The sequence below is a fragment of the Amblyraja radiata genome, chromosome 6 (genome assembly GCF_010909765.2).
Source record: "Amblyraja radiata isolate CabotCenter1 chromosome 6, sAmbRad1.1.pri, whole genome shotgun sequence".
Lineage (NCBI taxonomy): Eukaryota > Metazoa > Chordata > Chondrichthyes > Rajiformes > Rajidae > Amblyraja > Amblyraja radiata.
The window spans coordinates 84,767,750-84,788,301 of record NC_045961.1 but is presented as its reverse complement, the minus strand read 5'-3'; the positions used below and the strand labels follow the sequence as shown (position 1 = coordinate 84,788,301).

Genomic DNA, 20,552 nt, shown 5'->3' with positions numbered 1-20,552 from the left:
GTGCTTGCATATCCAAAGTTTCTTTTTTGGAACGAATATACGCCCGACTCTGCATATCTTGTCTAGGTGGAAATGTGTTAGTCAAGAACTCAATTTTGAAACCCATTATACTATGCAGTATAAACGGGTCAGTATATATCTGTCGCCATTCGTGCAAAAATATACTTAACCTGCCACCGACTTGCAATTCCTCCGCACACCCACTGTGACTGATGGATGCACATCCACCTACCTCAAAGGTCATAGGCGGTTTAACACCAGGACCAGCAGACCCTAAGTTCTGTTCGGTCTCCTTCCCTTCGCTCTGAAATCTTGAGCCGCTGGGAAATGAGGCTGCCGCATCTTCCAAGACGGACGAGATGGGCCTTGGCCTAAAAAAGCCCTGTGACTGGGTCTAAATTGAGCAGATCTGATATTCCCACCAGCCTCAGAGAACCGATTCCTGCTGGTTGTCACACAGGGGTGATATCGCCGGAATAGAGGAGTCTTACACATATAGGGTGTCTTGACCATGCCAGCAGCAGCCTTTAATTCCTCCTGGAAGTCCTTGACTTGCTTACACAAATCTTCTCCGAAGAGGTATTTAGCAGGCTGAACATTGCTGGACCTGCATAAATGTGCAAATTTGGGGTTTAATTCTGGCCTAATGGCATCTTTACGGAAGCAGTTTATCTCAAATGAGTATTGCACAGCAGTGCCATCGCATCCTGCTGTGCTTCCGACAACTGAGCCCCATCCACTGACCTAGCAAAGGCCGTAATACCTCCTGACAATAGTCTCAGGATTCGCTGTAATTTCATCTCTCTGGACCTTGTTCTGTTCCCGATGTTTTCTCAAATGGTAGTACCTGTATTGACTTTGGGGATGTCCAAGGTCTTGCAATTTTCTGGGCTGGGATATCTCCCAGCTGTTTCCTTCAGCTGGTGCGATGTAAGATTGCTGGCCAATTCCTTCTGTAGTGGCTTGCCCGTCCCCGAGGGAACAGCAAATTTAGAGGCAAGAACAGGTAGCTCTTCCTTATGATGCGTCTCCCGCATATCATGCATTAAATCATGGGATTCAGACACATCCCCATAATCGGAATCAGTTCTATAAATATCTCCGACACTCTCCTCATCAGAGTGGGAGGAATATTGCAACCCTGAACCAGGTGTTGCCACAGGCATATGGCTCGAGGTGCCTGTGAATGCCTCCGTAGCACGGAGCATATTTTGTGCCACCATTTGTTCCATTAGTTGCTCCAGTTTAGATAAACGGCCAATCACATCTGCCACAGATGTGGGGACAGAATCCTCCTGTCCAGAATCGTCCGACTAGACCTGTCTCACAGACTTAGCTTTGGCTTTGCCCCGACTCGGGGCTGCTAAGTTGCTCCCTCTTGGAGCCGAATCAGAACTAGCTGTGCAGATCTCGGCTGCCAGCGACTCCGAAATGGAAACGGATGGCTGTCGGCTTTTCCCACTGCCGCGGTCCTCTGCTGCTGGTTTCTCAGCAGCCCGTTTCCCTTTCGCCCTAGGCTTCTCCATAACAAAAACCTAGGTCAACGTCGGAATTAGTTCACTCCAAATATTTCCTGTGAACATTTGTACTCACCTGTATGGTTTTTAAACTTACCACTGGGGAGACCGACGTTCCCCCCCAGCCAAACCTCGCGCCATGCGTCGACATATTGACGCGCATGCGGGCTGGCGGGCTCTTCACGTAGTCACTCACGTGACTTCGATATAAAATTATAACTTGCCTGTAACAAAATGAGCCGTTCTTTCCTGCTATTTTTTCTGTTGGTTCATCAATCCTCTAATCATACATTGTCTTCAAACTCATGAGCATATCTTATGCTGTAACCTTTTCCGTGGCCTCTTATCAAATGTGTTTTGGAAATCTAAACATGCTATACGCTCTAATTATCTTTTATTTTTTTGTTTAGTTTAGTTTAGAGATACAGCGCGGTAACAGGCTCATTGCCCCACCGAGACTGCACCAATCAGTGATCCCTATACACTGACACTATCCTACACACTAGGGGCAATTTACAATCTTTACCGAAGCAAATTAACCTACAAACCTGTACGTCTTTGAAATGTGGGAGGAAACCAAAGCACCCAGAAAAATCTACCCGGTCACGGGGAGAATGTACAAACTCCATACAGACAGCACCTGTTGTCAGGATTGAACCCGTGTCTCTGGTGCTGTAAGGCAACAACTCTACCGCTGCGCCACTATACTGGCCCTTTATCATTCATGTTTGTAAGTCCAAAGAACTCTTAAGATATTTGTTAAGCACAATTTTCGTTCACAAAACCTTCTTCACTGTTCTTAATCATGCCTCTCTAACAGCTCATGAACATATTTACATAGTTTCCAGTGAGCATTTTTGTTTCTAAGCAATACCACTGCATTTATTTTGCTGAGAAGCTGAAAAGTAATTTTAACCACTTGTTTAATGTTCCACGACATAAATTCTCCACTGGAAACTCTCTGGTAAATGTCAGGTTCTGTGCTAACATCACATTGTGCATTTAGATATCGAAGAACACCCATTGCCTGTAAAAAAACATTCTACACCCTGTTAGTCAGAGGTGGCAAGAAAAGTAGGCATGCGACCATACAAGCCATGGTTAGTAAGTTTGCAGATAACTCTAAAATGGGTGGTATTCTTGATGGTGAAGATGGTTGGCAAACATTGCAGAGGGATCTTGATCAGTTAGGCAAGTGGGCTGAGGAATGATTGATGGAATTTTATGCAGAGAAGTGTGAGGTGTTGCACTTGGGAATTTAACTAGAGCAGGACCTACACAGTGAATGATAGGCTGTGTTGGAATGTTGTAGACCAGAGGGTTCTAGAAGTGCATAGTTCCTTGAAAGTGGCATCACAGGCAGATAGGATGGTCAAGAAGGCTTTCGGTGCATTGGCCTTCATCAGTCAAGAGTATAGAAGTTGAGAGGTCATGTACAGTTGTTGAAGACATTTAGAGAATTGCGTTCAGTTTTGGGCACCATGTTATAGGAAAGATGTTATTCTGCTGGAAAGGGTGCGGAGAAGATTTACGAGGATGTTGCCAGGACTCGAGGGCCTGAGCTGTAGGGAGAGGTTGATCAGGCAAGGACTTTACCCCTTGGAGCGCAGGAGGATGAGGGGTGATCTTATGGAGATGTATATGATAATGAGAGGAATAGAAAGGATAAATGCAGTTTTTTTACCCAGACTAGGGGAATCAAGACCAGTGGTTTAAGGTGAGGGGGGGGGGGGGATTTAATAGGAACCTGTGGGGCAGCTTTTTTACACAAAGGGTAATAAGTGAATGGAATGAGCTGCAGGAGGAGTTAATTGAAGCAGGTACTATCACGACGTTTAAAAAATATTTCGACAGGTACATGGATAGGATAGGTCTAGAGGGATATGGGCCAAATGCAGGCAAGTGGGAACAGTATAAATGGGGCATGTTGGTCGGCATTGGCAAGTTAGGCCAAAAGACCTGTTTCAACGCTGTATGACCTCTCTATGACTATGACTATGAAATGGTGGCAAAACATATAAAGAAGCTAAATCGCAAACACTTTTTCAATTTCAGAAAAAGTATTTGCACCTTAATTGGGAGGGGACCGACATTCTGGCAGGCAGGTTTGCTAGTACTACACGGGTGGGTTTAAACTAAAAAGTGGGGGGTGGAGTCCACAACATGGAAGCGTATCCGTGCAGCTAACGGGAAAGAGAGTGTAGGAAAGGTCACGTTTAAAATAACACACAGGGGGATGGGACACAATGCAGGGAGACAGGGCCATAAAAGGAGGACAGAAGCAAAAGGTAGACGGGAGATAAGAAAAACTAACCTGAGCCTTAATGCGAGGAGCATTCGAAATAAGGTGGATGAATTGAATGCGCAGTTAGTAGTTAAAGGATAAGATATAGAGAGACATGGCTCCAGGGTGACCAAGGCTAGGAGCTAAACATGCGGGGGTATTCGATATTCAGGAAGGATAGACAGAAAGTAAGAGGAGGTGGGGTGGTATTGCTGGTTAAAGAGGAGATTAATGCAATGGCAAGGAGAGACATTAGCTTGGATACTGTAGAATCGGTATGGGTAGAACTGTGAAATAGCCAAGAGCAGAAAACACTTGTTGGAGTGGTATACAAACTATCAAACAGCAGTAAGGAGGTTGTGGATAGCATCAAGCAGGAAATTAGGGATGCAAAGGTACAGCGGTTATCATGGGTGACTTTTGTCTACATATAGACTGGGCCAACCAAATAGGTAGCAGTGCTGAGGAGGAGGATTTCCGGGAATGTATACGGGTTGGGTTTTTAAACCAACATGTAGAGGATCCGATTAGAGGGCAGGCCATCCTAGACTGGGTATTGTGTAATGAGGAAGGATTAGTTAGCGATCTTGTTGTGCAAGGCTCCTTGGGCAATAGTGACTATAATATGGTGTGATTCTGCATTAGGATGGAGAGTGATACGGTTAATTCAGAGACTAGGGACCTGAACTTGAATAAAGGAGACATTGAAGGTATGAGACGGGAATTGGCAAATTATACTAAAAGGGTTGACAGTGGAGATGCAATGGCAAAGATTTAGAGACCGCATGGATGAATTCCCAAAATTATTCATCCCTGTCTGGCGAAAAAATAAAACTGGGAAGGTGGCTTAACTGTGGCTGACGAGGGAAGTCAAGGATAGTGTTAAAGCCAAGGAAGCAGCATTTAAATTGGCCAGAAGAAGTGGCAAATCAGAGGACTGAGAGAAATTTAGAACTCAACAGAAGAGAACAAAATGTGTTAATTAAGAGGGTAAGAGGGGGGGGGGGGGGGGGGGGGGGGAGAGCATGAAAGAAAGCTTGCGGGGAATATAAAAACTGACTGTAAAAGTTTCTTCCGGTATGTAAAAACGAAAAGATTTGTGATGACAAATGAAGGTCCCTTACAGTCAGAGACAGGTGAATTTATATTGGGAAACAAGGAAATGGCAGAACAATTAAACGAGTACTTTGGTTCTGTCTTCACTTGGAAATACACAAACAATCTCCTGGAAATATGAAGGGACTGAGGATCCAGTGGGAGGGAGGAACTGAAGGGAATCCACATTAGTCAGAAAATGGTATTCAGTAAACTGTTGGGACTGAAGGCTGATAAATCCCCAGGGCCTGATGGTCTGCATCCCAGAGTACTCAAGGAGGTGGCCCTAGAAATCGTGGATGCATTGGTGATCATTTTCCAATGTTCTCTCGAGTCTGGATCGGTTCCTGTGGAGTGGAGGGTAGCCAATGTAACATCTCTTTTGAAGAAAGGAGGGAGAGCAAAAACGGGGAATTATAGACCATTTAAGATGTTAAAGATGTTATAGCAGCGCATTTGGAAAGCAGTGACGGGATTGGTCAAAGTCAGCATGGATTTATGAAGGGGAAATCATGCTTGACTAATCTTCTGGAATTTTATGAGGATGTAACAAGTATAATTGATAAGGGATAGCCAGTGGATGTGGTGTATCTTGACTTTCAAAAAGCCTTTGACAAGGTCCCACACACGTGTGGCTGAGGAACTGGTGCACGGGGCAGGGATTTAGATTCTTAGATCACTGGGATCTGTTTTGGGGTAAGGGGGAACTGTACAAAAGGGACGGATTGCATCTTAACAGGTATGGGACCAGCATTCTGGCAGGCAGGTTTGCCACTGTTACACGGGTGGTTTTAAACTGAATAAGGGGGGTGGGGTGTCGAATGGGATAGTGGAGGATGGAGTTAAAGGGAAAGGGTTTCTTAAATGTGTGAGCGTAGAGACAGAGGGGTGTAAAATGAGGGTAGAAGCAATAGGTAGCAAGGAGAAAAGTAAAAGTGGCAGGCAGACAAAACCAGGGCAAAAATCAAAAAGGGCCACTTTTCAACATAATTGTATAAGGGGTAAGAGTGTTATAAAAACAAGCCTGAAGGCTTTGTGTCTCAATGCAAGGAGCATTCGTAATAAGGTGGATGAGTTGAATGTGCAGATAGCTATTAATGACTATGATATAGTTGGGATCACGGAGACATGGCTCCAGGGTGACCAAGGCTGGGAGCTGAACATCCAGGGATATTCAATATTCAGGAGGGATAGAGAGAAAGGAAAAGGAGGTGGGGTAGCGTTGCTGATTAGAGAGGAGATTAACGCAATGGAAAGGAAGGACATTAGTTTGGAGGATGTGGAATCGGTATGGGTAGAGCTGCGAAACACTAAGGGGCAGAAAACGCTGGTGGGTGTTGTGTACAGGCCACCTAACAGTAGTAGTGAAGTTGGAGATGGTATCAAACAGGAAATTAGAAATGCGTGCGACAAAGGCAAAACCGTTATAATGGGTGACTTCAATCTACATATAGATTGGGTGAATCAAATTGGCAGGGGTGCTGAGGAAGAGGATTTCTTGGAATGTATGCGGGATAGTTATCTAAATCAACATGTAGAGGAACCAACGAGAGAGCAGGCTATTTTAGACTGGGTATTGAGTAATGAGGAAGGGTTAGTTAGCAGTCTTGTTGTACGTGCCCCCTTGGGCAAGAGTGACCATAATATGGTTGAGTTCTTCATTAGGATGGAGAGTGACATTGTTAATTCAGAAACAATGGTTCTGAACTTAAAGAAAGGTAACTTTGAGGGTATGAGACGTGAATTGGCCAAGATTGACTGGCAATTAATTCTAAAAGGGTTGACGGTGGATATGCAATGGAAGACATTTAAAGACTGCATGGATGAACTACAAAAATTGTTCATCCCAGTTTGGCAAAAGAATAAATCAGGGAAGGTAGTACATCCGTAGATAACAAGGGAAATCAGGGATAGTATCAAAGCGAAGGATGATGCGTACAAATTTGCCAGAAAAAGCAGCATACCGGAGGACTGGGAGAAATTCAGAGACCAGCAGAGGAGGACAAAGGGCTTAATTAGGAAAGGAAAAATAGATTACGAAAGAAAACTGGCAGGGAACATAAAAACTGACTGCAAAAGTTTTTATAGATATGTGAAAAGAAAGAGATTAGTTAAAACAAATGTAGGTCCCTTGCAGTCAGAAACAGGTGAGTTGATCATGGGGAACAAGGATATGGCGGACCAATTGAATAACTACTTTGGTTCCGTTTTCAATAAGGAAGACATAGATAATCTGCCGGAAATAGCAGGGGACCGCGGGTCAAAGAAGTTGGAGGAATTGAGTGAAATCCAGGTTAGCCGGGAAGTGGTGTTGGGTAAATTGAATGGATTAAAGGCCGATAAATCCCCAGGGCCAGATAGGCTGCATCCCAGAGTACTTAAGGAAGTAGCTCCAGAAATAGTGGATGCATTAGTAATAATCTTTCAAAACTCTTTAGATTCTGGAGTAGTTCCTGAGGATTGGCGGGTAGCAAACGTAACCCCACTTTTTAAGAAGGGAGGGAGAGAGAAAACGGGGAATTACAGACCAGTTAGTCTAACATCGGTAGTGGGGAAACTGCTAGTCAGTTATTAAAGATGGGATAGCAGCACATTTGGAAAGTGGTGAAATCATTGGACAAAGTCAGCATGGATTTACAAAAGGTAAATCATGTCTGACGAATCTTATAGAATTTTTCGAGGATGTAACTAGTAGCGTGGATAGGGGAGAACCAGTGGATGTGGTGTATCTGGACTTCCAGAAGGCTTTCGACAAGGTCCCACATAAGAGATTAGTATACAAACTTAAAGCACACGGCATTGGGGGTTCAGTATTGATGTGGATAGAGAACTGGCTGGCAAACAGGAAGCAAAGAGTAGGAGTAAACGGGTCCTTTTCACAATGGCGGGGTGACGAGTGGGGTACCGCAAGGCTCAGTTCTGGGACCCCAGCTATTTACAATATATATTAATGATCTGGATGAGGGAATTGAAGGCAATATCTCGAAGTTTGCGGATGACACAAAGCTGGGTAGCAGTGTGAGCTGTGAGGAGGATGCTATGAGGCTGTCGGGTGACTTGGGCGAGTGGGCAGAAGCATGGCAGATGCAGTATAATGTGGATAAATGTAAGGTCATCCACTTTGGTGGCAAGAACAGGAAGACAGATTATTATCTGAATGGTGTCAGATTAGGAGAAGGGGAGGAGCAACGAGACCTGGGTGGTGCTTGTACATCAGTCACTGAAAGTAAGCATGCAGGTACTGCAGGCAGGGAAGAAAGCTAATGACATGTTGGCCTTCATTGCCAGAGGATTTGAGTTGAGGAGCAAGGACGTCCTACTGCAGTTGTACAGGGCCCTCGTGAGACCGAACCTGGAGTTTTGTGTGCAAATTTGGTCTCCTAATTTGAGGAAGGACATTACTACTATTGAGGGAGTACAGCATAGGTTCATCGGTTAATTCCCGGGATGGCGGGACTGACGTATGATGAAAGAATGGGTCGAATGGCTTGTATTCGCTGAAATTTAGAAGGATGAGAGGCAATTTTATAGAAGCATATAAAATTCTTAGAGGATTGGACAGGTTAGATGCAGGAAAAATGTTCCCGATGTTGGGGGAGTCCAGAACCAGGGGTCACAGTGAAAGAATAAGTGGTAGGCCATTTAGGACTGAAATGAGGAAAAACTTTTTCACCCAGAGAGTTGTGAATCTGTGGAATTCTCTGCCACAGAAGGCAGTGAAGGCGAACTCTATTCCCTGGAGTGCAGGAGGATGAGGGGTGATCTTATAAAGGTGTACACAATCATGGGAGGAATAGATCATGTAAACACACAGACTCTCTTGCCCAGAGTAAGGGAATCGAGAACCAGAGGACATAGGTTTAAAGTGAGGGGGAAGATATTTAATAGAAACCTAAGGGGTAACTTATTTACACAAATGGTGGTGGGTGTACGGAAAGTGCTGCTGGAGGTAGTTGAGGCACGTACCAGCGCAACGTTTAAGTCAAGTCACATTTATTTATATAGCACATTTAAAAAACAACTCTCGTTGGCCAAAGTGCTTTACATTTGTTATAAGAATAGTATAAACAAAAAAACTACATACATATATACATATAGCCCTCGCTCAGTGGACGTCAGGAAAGGCGTGGGAGTATAGATACATTTAGACAGGTACTGTACATGGATAGGATAGGTTTGGAGGGATATGGGCCAAACGCAGGCAGGCAAATGGGACTAATGTAGATGAGACATGTTGTTCAGTGTGAGCAAGTTGGGGCGAGGGGCCTGTTTCCACGCTGTATGACTATGACTAAGTTCTTCCTCTTTCATTTTTAATTCCTGGCCACAATCATTTCCACTCTCATGAACAAAGCATTTTCTTTTTACAGGAATTTGGAGAATCAAAGCACAAAAGAGGACTTTAATTAATCACACTCCCACGTCTACTTAGTTCTGTCTGCATTACTCTACACTTTTTCCTTGGATAAGTCCTTTTGAAAATTCCTGTTGAAACTGCTTGGTGAAACTATTCCAGGTGAAAGCAACTCATTGCATAAAAATCCCAATTTCCTCTCATTTTCTTTTGCCAACTGACTTAAAACCTTTGTCCTCTGATTAATGACACTCCTTGCTTGCAGTGTTAACAGTTTTCTGCATCCTTCCACTAACTGTGCATCTGCATCCTTCCTAGTTTTCCCCTTAATCTCATTTACAAGTAAACAAAACCTACGCTGATATTTGCCTTTCGAACTGAAGTCACTTGCGGCTGTTTTGGAAATGCAACTGGAATATCTGCACAACAAACTCCCGGAAACACTAAACCTTGTAATGAACTGTATTTTCCTTTGTGAACTTGACAAGTGGGATATTATCCTCCCTCATTCTTCTCAACTGGTCATTAGAGTTCAACATAATTGATTTGTTTCCAATCCCCTCATTTTCCCTTTGTCCAATTGTGCAGTGTTTATTTACTTGAATCCTTTCATTGCAGCTATAGAATCATCTACTTTGGCTTCTCTTCCCACTCCCACATCCGAGACTTGAAACTCTAAAATTCCCTTCCTTTTTCCCTTGTTCCTCCTTTAAGATTCTCTTTATAATCTACTGCTGATCAACTCTTTAGTCATCTCTACCGAGATTATTTCCTATGGCATATATCAAAATGTTGGTTGATAATACTTTTGTCAAACTCCTTGGGGCATTTTATTATGTTGGAAGTGCTTCATAAAAATGAAAACTTAGTGTCTGAGTGATAATTATTGGGCAAGATTTTGGTGATGTCTCCCAGTTCTTGAGAAACTCAAGACACCGATGCATGCAGATGAATACATCCTCAGCCAAAGTGAAATGCCAAGCATTGGCAACCCCCGTGAAAGGGAACAGCTCATTTATTTTTGCCTCTGACCTGCTGCCTACCAGTTACTTGCTGTTCTTGCCATTTCAATGCTTTCATTTGGGCAAGATTGTCATGTAAATTCAGTATCAAAACACATAATCATGGCAACAAAAAAGGCTTCACAGTGGGTGGACTTAATACAATTCATTATTGGTCTAATCAGCCGAGATTTGACAGTGATTCTTGATAATGTGCTGAGCTCAGCCAGCAATATTGTTAAAGCTATTAATAAGCATTATTCTATTGAAGAACAAGCTGAAATTCTCTTCCATGACTTGAATAAAGAACCCACAGTGAAACGTCAATGAAATTTCATGCCTTCTATCCTCTTATTTAAATTGAATAATCCTTCTTCATAACGTTGATAATGAGAAGGTGTTGGATCTTTTGAAGGGCATTAAGGTTGATAGGTCCCCGGGGCCATATGGTATCTATCCCAAGTTATTCAAAATTGTTCCTGTTAAGAAGGGCAATATGGACAAACCAGGAAATTATAAATTGATAAGCCCTACATCAATGTTGGGGAATAACATTGGCGTTAGGATTCACCAACATTCACTAAAGCATGGACTTATTAGAGATGGTCAGCATTGCTTTGTGTGGTGAGGTCATGTCTTACACACAAGATTAAGCTTTTTACTAGAAGTGACAAAGATGATTGATGAGGGTAGGGCAATGGATGTAGTTTACATGAACTTCAGTAAAGAAGTTGACAAGTTCCTTCCTTTCAGAAAGTCTTTGATAAGGTCCCTCACAAGAGATTAGTGGGCAAAATTAGAGCACAGGGTATTTTATTTTATTTTATTTATTTATTTTTTTATTTTTTTATTATTATGAAACTACTTTTATTCAAAAAATAAAAATAAACATAGAGTATTAACACAATCAAAGACTGCCTATGCTGACAGTTTACAAACAAATGATCGTCAAATTAATAACGTCAACGTCAACTGGACCCACGAATGGCCGTTGAAGGTCGAGTGTCCCGTTTATCAACAAAACACTCGACCTTCAACGGCGACCAGTATTCATGGAAAGCCTCCAAAGTCCCCATGGACACCACGTGTTCCCTCTTAACACTTAAACAAAATTATCAAATTAAAATATTAACATTCTTATCGATAATATATTCAACCTCCTGTGGTGACCAGCGTGCACAGAAGGCCTCCACAGTCCCCATGGACACCACGTGCTCCTTTTCTAGGGACACGCGAGCTCGGACGTAACCCCGGAAAAGGGGCAGGCAGGCAACCGGTGTGCGGCCATCGACTGCCCGCTGCCTGGACCCGCGAATGGCCATCTTGGCCAGGCCCAGGAGCAGACCGACAGGGAGACCCACTCCTCCCTCCCATCCTTCCCCCCTCTGCACCGGGTGCCCATAAATTAATAGTGTTGGACTAAAATGTAGCCAAAACTTGAGGAGCAGCCCTTTCAGATATTCGAACAGTGGCTGCAACCTCTCACACTCTATGTACACATGGAACACGGTCTCTTCCTCACCGCAGAAATGACAAGCAGGGGAAGAGTCCGTGAACCGGCTCAAATACCTATTACAGGCCACGGCTTTGTGCAATACTCTCCACCCCAGGTCCCCGATGTAAAGGGGGAGGACTCCCTTGTAGATAGACCTCCACTGGGGACCGCTCCCCTCGTCAGGTGGTAACACGGACCGCCAGGGTGTGTCTGGACGAAAGACGAGGGCGAGGAAGTGGAGAGTGTGCAGGAGCAGCCTGTACAGTATGCGCCTCTCCGCGTCACAGAACGGTACGCTGGGTATTGGGAGTAGGGTATTGACATTGGATAGAGAATTGGTTGGCAGACAGGAAACAAAGAGTAGGAATAAATGGGTCCCTATCAGAATGGCAGGCAGTGGCGAGTGGAGTGCCGCAAGGCTCGGTGCTGGGGCCGCAACTATTTACAATAAATATTAATGATTTAGACGATGGGATTAAAAGTAACACTAGCAAATTTGCAGATGATACAAAGCCGGGTGGCAATGTGAACTGCGAAGGGGATGTTAGGAGGTTGCAAGGTGACTTGGACAGGTTGAATGAGTGGGCAGATGCATTGCAGATGCAGTATAATGTGGATAAATGTGAGGTTATCCACTTTGGTGGCAAGAGCAGGAAGGCAGATTATTATCTGAATAGTGTCAGATTAAGAGAAGGGGAAGTGCAACGAGACCTGGGTGTTCTTGTACACCAGATTCTGAAAGTAAACATGCAGGTACAGCAGGCAATGAAGAAAGCTAATGACATGTTGGACTTCATAACGAGAGTATTTGAATAAAGGAGTAGAGATGTCCTTCCGCAGCTGTACAGGGCCCTGCTGAGACCATATCTGGAGTATTGGGTGCAGTTTTGGTCTCCTAATTTGAGGAAGGACATCCTTGCTATTGAGGCAGTGCAGCGCAGGTTCACGAGGTTCACGATGGCGGGATTGTCATAGGAGGAAAGATTGGAAAGACTAGGCTTGTATTCACTGGAGTTTAGAAGGATGAGAGGATATCTTATAGAAACATATAAAATTATAAAAGGACTGGACAAGCTAGATGCAGAAAAAATGTTCTCAATGTTGGAGGAGTCCAGAACCAGGGGCCACAGTCTAAGAATTGGCATTTAAAACTGAGATGAGAAAAAATGTTTTCACCCAGAGAGTTGTGAATTTGTGGAATTTCCTGCCACAGAAGGCAGTGGAGGCCAATTCACTGGATGCATTAAAAAGAGTTAGATCGAGCTTTGTGGCTAGCGGAATCAAGGGGTATGGGGAGAAGGCAGGCACGGTTACTGATTGTGGATGATCAGCCATGATCACAATGATTACGGTGCTGGCTCAATGGGCCGAATGGCCTCCTCCTGCACCTACTTCTATGTTTCTATTGTATGTTGCTCCAAAAAATTAAGGCACATGGGATCCATGGCATTTGGTAGATTGGAATCTGCAGGGATCAGCGGTGGGAGCTCTGTTGTTCATGATATAAATAAGTGATTTGGACAAAAATGTAAGTGACTGATAAGATTGTACATGACACAAACATTGGCGGCATGGATAGTGATGAAAGTTATCAGAGGATAAGGCAGGATATGCATCAGTTAGGAATATTGTTGGAGAAATAGTAAATGGAATTTAACTGGGATAACTGTAAGGTTTTGCACTTTGGGAGGTCAGATGTGAGAAGAAAGTATACAGTAAATGGTAGGACCTCGTGGAGCAATGATTTACAGAGGAATCTTGTGATGCATGTCTATAGCTCACTGAAAGTGGCAACACAAGTAGAATGGGTCGTAAAGAAGAGACTCCATATATTTACTTTTGTAGGTTGAGGTATTGAGTATAAAATCTTGGAACTCATGTTACAGCTGTACAAAACGTTGGTTTTAGGCTTCATTTGAAGTATTGTGTGCAGTTCTGTTACTGAATTTCAAGAAGGATGTGGAGGTTGCAGAAAAACGTAAGAGAAAAATATGGAGAAACTTCATTACGCAAAGCACGGTAAGAATGTGGAACTTGTCACCACAAAGTTGAGGCAAATAATATTCGAGGGGAAGCTGAATAAATGCTTGTAAAGTGATTGATGTTTGCTCAGAAGAGGCTCATAGATCCAATGGCCTATTTCTCTGTAAAGCTGATATTATTCAGCAATGACATAATTAATGTTATGTCTGCAATATAACTTGTAAAACAGTCACAATAAATGTAAAATGACATCCACAATAAATGCATTTTTCTTTAGACCAGGAAGCGTGCTTACCAATCCGCTGAACGCCAAGATCCATATATTGGTACTTGATGTCAAAAGCTACAAAGTTAAGCAAGACCATTAATGAGCAACTACAGATCAGATCAGCATGACATGAATATTCAAGCTAAGGAACAGTAAAAGAGTTAAAACCGTCAAATAGCAGAAGAGATAAAGAGGCTTACTTTGTTACTATTTAAACTGTGATCACTCATTCATCAGCCAACCAGTCACATCACCATTACCTGACTCAGATCTGGCTCATTATATGAACTCAGGGCATGCAGATGAATATCACCTCAGCTTGCTCCCTAATTAAATCATAGCCTATTTGCTTGTTCAATCTCTCCCTTGTTTCCTTAATTCTTGCTTCACAAAGGTTTTTCAATATTCGCCCTAAAATTTCAATCTCAACAGGTTTTAGGGAGAGAGAACATTCCAGAATTCCTGTAGCTTCTGCTTAAGATCACAAAGTGCCTGACTCTAAACTTAAAACAGTTTATTTTCTGTTTCTGTCACCAATCTTCCAGAGGAAAGAGCTCCCATTTATCTACCAAATTTGAGTGAGTTCGGCAAATTAAAACCGTAGCAGGAATGTTTGTAACATACATTCAGGTAGTGAATGGAGAACACAATAACCTGAGCTGGGCTAAGCAACCTAAAAAATCACCCTGAGTGAAGACAAGTGTCCACAGGGCAAACGTACCCTGTCAGTAAGCTAAAGCACAACTCCATTTGGTATAAGTACTTGGATTGGAATGATAAATTGGAAAAGCTACAATTTCAAAGGGAGATTAATGCAAATAAGTGTCAGTGTCTTATAGATTTAATAATTTTGTAAACTTATTCTTGGGATCGAGTGCAATTGACAAGACCCGCATTTATTGCCCTCTTCAATGGCCTCTTGTGAAGCTGGCGGTGAGATGGCTTCTTAAACCACTGGAGTTCTAGTGATTAAAGTAGTTCTGCTTTGCCCTGGGTAGGTGGTTGTAGGTTTTAATCCAGTCTGGGTTAATTTTCCCTCGAGAGTGGCGAGAATGCACAATGCGTTCCCAGAGGAAAGGTTGAGGTGAATTCAGTTTAGATGATGCAGCATTTTGAACAGCTGAGTCCCTGTTGACCATCGATCACACTAGTTCTATGTTATCCAACTTTCTCATCCACTCCCTACACACTTGGAAAATTTTACAGAGGCCAATTATTCCGTAAACAGCACATCTTTACGGTGTGGGAGGAAACAGGAGTCCCCCGGAAGAAACCCGCACAGTCACTGGAGAACGTAGCACACAAGGTCAGGATCGAACCCGGATCACTAGCACTGCACCATTATGCCGCCCATATCACAAATGTATTTAGGGGGAACACATTAAGAGAGAAACAAACAGTATAATAAGTCAGGATGGTGTGTTGAAGGTCATCACTATGAGATTGAGCATAGCAATGAAAACTATGTAAACATATTCACATTGAACATCATATAATGAGTCAAAATACTTCCCAATAATACTAATAGACAAAATTTGAGGATGGGTCATAAAAGAAAAATGAAATGAGGTGAGCAAATAGGTAGGTTTTACAGAACATGTTAAAGAAGGGGAAACTGGACTTTTGAGTTGAATATTCTAGAACACAAACTCTCCAAAGACCATGGAACTGAAGGAGTTCTAGATAAAGGAAGGGTGAGGTCATAGATTGGAAAGTAGGGGAGGGGGGGGGGGGGGGGGGGGGGGGAGGGGGGGGGGGGGGGGGGGGGGGAGGGGAGATAACATCAAGATGCTCCCAGCCTGGGAGCAGTGCCAATTATAAAATATGGCAATGAAGGCACTTGATATGATTTAGTACACTGACAGCAGTTTTATACAACCGAAACTTCAAAGAATAGTAGTTTGAAGTTGAGTGAAGATGTCTGAAAAGCATTGTTCTGAGGAGTCTTCAACTTGAAACATTAAATTTGTCCTTCCATAGATGCTCCTGTCCTGCTGAGTTTTTTCCAGCATTTTCTGCTTTTATTGCCGATTTCCAGCATCTTTAATTTTAAGCAGAGGAAAAATGTGCTCTCGAGGGAAGGAAGGAATGACAACTCTGAAATAACGCTAGTCTGTGATGCTGAAGGAAGTGGTCTAAGTTGTACATGGGGTGGTTGCACATGGGGCGGGGTGGGATTTTCACAACGTGTTGTTCGAGTATTTCATTCAATGACAGATACCAGTTTGCCTTAGTTGGTGGTATGCTCATCTGATTCAGAAGGTTGTGAGTGAATTCAAGTCACACATCAGTGACTTGTGCACAAAAAATACTGGTCATTCCAGTACAGCAGTTAGAGACTGCAATACTGCCACGGTGCTATCTTTAAACTGAAGCACAATCAGAGCTCTCCATTAAATGAAAATGATCCGATGGTACTATTTCACGAACGATCAGGGGCATTCATTTCTGGTTCTTGGTCATTGTTTTATTCTTCAGCAACATCACTGAATCAGATTATCTGGACATTATCATAATGTTGCTAGTGGGAGCTTGTTGTGCACAACCTAGCTGTCTTTGAAAGCAACTCTGGATGATATGTACTCTTGAGAAGCAAATTGCCTGAAAATAAAATAAAAGACAATATAAACTGAAGACGTTCTTTTTCCCTTTGCAGAGATATTGAAGTTAATGAAAGGTTAAGAAACCGGATGGGTGTTTACCAAGCGTGTTTCTCAATATTATAGTAGAAAACTCACTTTCATGCCTATTTATACATCCTTTGTCTTTAATATCAATCCTCTCCTGAAAATCCGTCATTTTTTAGAGTGTAACCATATGGCCGACACTGTGTTTTGCTTATAGGTGGGATATGATCTTCACCACAAAAGGTGTGTACCTTTATGGTTAAATATAGCTCTTCTCTTTTGCTGTTTACGTGGTGTCCACATCCGTCTACTTGGTGTCCGCATCCGGCACATGCATTTTTTGATAAACACTAACAAAAAAAAATTAAAGTGCTGGAGTAACTCAGTGGTCTGTCAGCACCTCTGGAGAACATGGATTGATGGCGTTTTAGGTTGGGACACTTCTTCAGACTGATTTTAAACACTTGTTTCTTTAAGGCAATCAAAGAGCTTTCACTGTGTGCATGTCATGGTGAAAATGCACAGAGCATTGTATTGCAATAGAAAGATCAGTGGTTGAGAACAGGGAGAAAAAAATATATTTGAGGAAAAACTGGAAGAAAAACAAAAAAAGATTGATTCTCAATAATACTAATTTATACAAACAGACATCCAAATCAGCACAACTACAAGGCATAATCATAATTTAGATTGCACTGAAGTGGGTATCCTTGACAAAACCTGTATTTAGTGCTGGTCACAAATTAACCTTAAACTGAACGGCTGATGGGCCATTTCAAAGGGTGCTCATCATAATGTTCTGGGTCCGGGACCACATGTAGGTTGAACTGGGTAATGACGGCAGACTTTTTTTCCCCCCGAGGAACAGGACTGAACCACTTGGGTATTCCAAGGTTGCATGGTATCCATTGCACAAGCTAGCATTTTATTCCAGATTTATTTCAATAAACTGACTTGAAATTTCGTCCAATCAATCGTCCATGCCGCTGAAACCATGTTCAGTTTGTACCCCCATAAAACACCTTTAGTTGAAGAGATTTCTATTGATGATCATCAATTGGACTTTCCCATCAGCAGCTCAATGCTAGTTGCCCTGAGTTAATTAGATATCAGGTTCGATCATATACATACCTGCAGACCCACAATATAGACAAGGGTTTTGTTTGTTATGGAAAATCTGCCCAGGATTTGAGTCACTTGAATACTTGGAATGGAGTAGTAGAAAGGCACAAACAATCCAAAAACAGGACCTAGGCTGGAAAGACAGAAGAAAAATATGATAAATGTCTGGAGGTTAGAGGTTGGCATATTTTGGAAATTTGCATAATTTTCTCTGTGGTTTCAATTTTTTTGTTTATCAGATACCTTCTTGACAAAGGCTGACAGATATCCATATAAATGCAAACATGTGTAGGAAGGAACTGCAAATGCTAGTTTCTACCAAAAATAGATGCAAAATGCTGGAGTAACTCAGCTCGTCAGGTAGCATCTATGGAGAAAGAGAATAGGTGAGGTTCACGAAACATCACATATTATTTTTATCCATAGATGCTCCCTGACCTGCTGAGTTACTCCAGCATTTTGTATCTATCTTTACAAACTGCTTTGGTTGGCAGATCGGAAGCAAAGAGTAGGAGTGAACGGGTCCTTTTCAGAATGGCAGGCAGTGGCGAGTGGAGTGCCGCAAGGCTCGGTGTTGGGGCCGCAACTGTTTACCATATATATTAATGATTTGGAAGAGGGAATTAGGAGCAACACTAGCAAGTTTGCGGATGACACAAAGCTGAGTGGCAGTGTGAACTGTGAAGAGGATGTTAGGAGGTTGCAGGGTGACCTGGACAGGTTGAGTGAGTGGGAAGATGCATGGCAGATGCAATATAATATAGATAAATGTGAGGTTATCCACTTTGGCTGCAAAAACCAGGGGGGCAGATTATTATCTCAATGGGGTTAGGTTAGGTAAGGCGGAGGTGCAGCGAGACCTGGGCGTCCTTGTACACCAGTCACTGAAAATTGGCGTGCAGGTACAGCAGGCAGTGAAGAAAGCTAATGGAATGTTGGCCTTCATAACAAGAGGATTTCAGTATTGGAGTTATAGAGGTTCTTCTGCAGTTGTATAGGGCTCTGGTGAGACCACATCTGGAGTATTGTGTACAGTTTTGGTCTACTAATTTGAGGAAGGACATCCTTGTGATTGAGGCAGTGCAGCGTAGGTTCACGAGATTGATCCCTGGGTTGGCGGGACTGTCATATGAGGAAAGATTGAAAAGTCTAGGCTTGTATTCACTGGAGTTTAGAAGGATGAGGGGGTTTCTGATAGAAACATATAAAATTATAAAAGGACTGGACAAGCTAGATGCAGGAAAAATATTCCCAATGTTGGGTGAGTCCAGAACCAGGGGCCACAGTCTTAGAATAAAGGGGAGGCCATTTAAGACTGAGGTGAGAAAAAACTTTTTCACCCAGAGGGTTGTGAATTTATGGAATTCCCTGCCACAGAGGGCAGTGGAGGCCAAGTCACTGGATGGATTTAAGAGAGAGTTAGATAGGGCTCTAGGAGCTAGTGGAGTCAAGGGATATGGGGAGAAGGCAGGCACGGGTTATTGATAGGGGACGATCAGCCAGGATCACAATGAATGGCGGTGCTGGCTCGAAGGGCCGAATGGCCTCCTCCTGTACCTACTTTCTATGTTTCTATGCTTTCCCAATACACCAGTTTTCCATTTAGATGACAGGGGCATACTATATCCCCGATAGAATCCATCAGCTTTGTCTTCTATTGGCTTCACTAAATTGAAAATCAGGCAGGTTATAATCTGCCATGGTTTTTCCGATTTTTAAGACATTTATAGAGAATAGAGGCTCTACTGCCGCACAGCTATAGCAACCCAGTTTAATCATGACCTCCAGGCTGCCTGTGTTGAGTTTGCACTGTGACCTTGCATTGGATTCTTCCTGGTGCTCCAGTTCCCTGCCGCATCCCTAAGATGTGTGGTTGGTAGATTCATTGATTGCAGTAAATTGCTCCTAGTGCGTAGGTGAGTGGTTGAATGTGTGGAGATTTGATTGGAATGTGCGGATAATAAAATGGGATGAGTATAAAATCAGTGTAAGTGGTTGCTTGAAGGTCAGTGTGGATATGGTGGGCCAAAAGGCCTGTTTCTGTCCTGTATGATTCTATGAATAGAATATATTATTGTATTGTGTGGGAAGATTGAAAATGAATTGAAAAGAAAGCAGGATAAGCACATGAGAGAGAATGGAATATAAAGAGATGGTGATTGGGTTAAACAATGTCAGTACTAGTGAAGAAGCTCATGTGGAGCAAAGAAATCTGGATCAATTGGGCAGACTGGCTGCTTCTTTATTCTTATAAAATTCAATGTCAAGGGTATAAGATCTATCTTGTCATAGTTATCACAAACAAAGCAATCGGCCATAGTACTTCTGAATTGTATTTATTTTTATGGTGCTGTATTCTGATCATGATTATTGTTTCAGACTAAATGATTAATTTGCTAGTTGTACATTGTCTGTGCAAGAAAACACGTGTCACCCACAATTAAGAAGGTTGTAAAAGGATAAAGCAGGATATAGATCAGTTTGAGAAATATGCAGAGAAATGGTGGACTGTGTTTAATTCAGGCAATGTGAGGTGTTGCACTTTGGAAGGTCAAATGTAGGGGAAAGTCTACAGTTAATGGCCAGACCTTAAACAGCATTGATGTATAGGGAGTTACAAAAGCATCGTCAAATAAAAATAACTGATGCGAACCACATATTTGGAACATCAGCAAAGTTCCTCTGGAGATTGTTTTTTAAGCAGTATTTGAAAGGGGGAAAGAATAAAGAGATGGAGTGGTGTAAGAAGAGAATTCCAGAGTTCTAGGCTTACAGTGGGCAGCAATAAGGTGCATTGGAAATCGGA

At 42.7% G+C, this 20,552-nt stretch overlaps 1 protein-coding gene across 1 annotated transcript in view; it reads right to left on the bottom strand.

Moving 5' to 3' along the window:
* ubac2 (UBA domain containing 2) overlaps positions 1-20,552 on the bottom strand; it is a 202,054-nt gene that overhangs the window by 79,401 nt on the left and 102,101 nt on the right. The window contains exons 5-6 of the mRNA XM_033023082.1: positions 17,756-17,879; positions 14,025-14,072 (exon numbers count right to left, since the gene is read on the bottom strand). Coding sequence (XP_032878973.1) covers positions 14,025-14,072; positions 17,756-17,879 — 172 coding nt within the window. The remainder of the gene's footprint in view (positions 1-14,024; positions 14,073-17,755; positions 17,880-20,552) is intronic.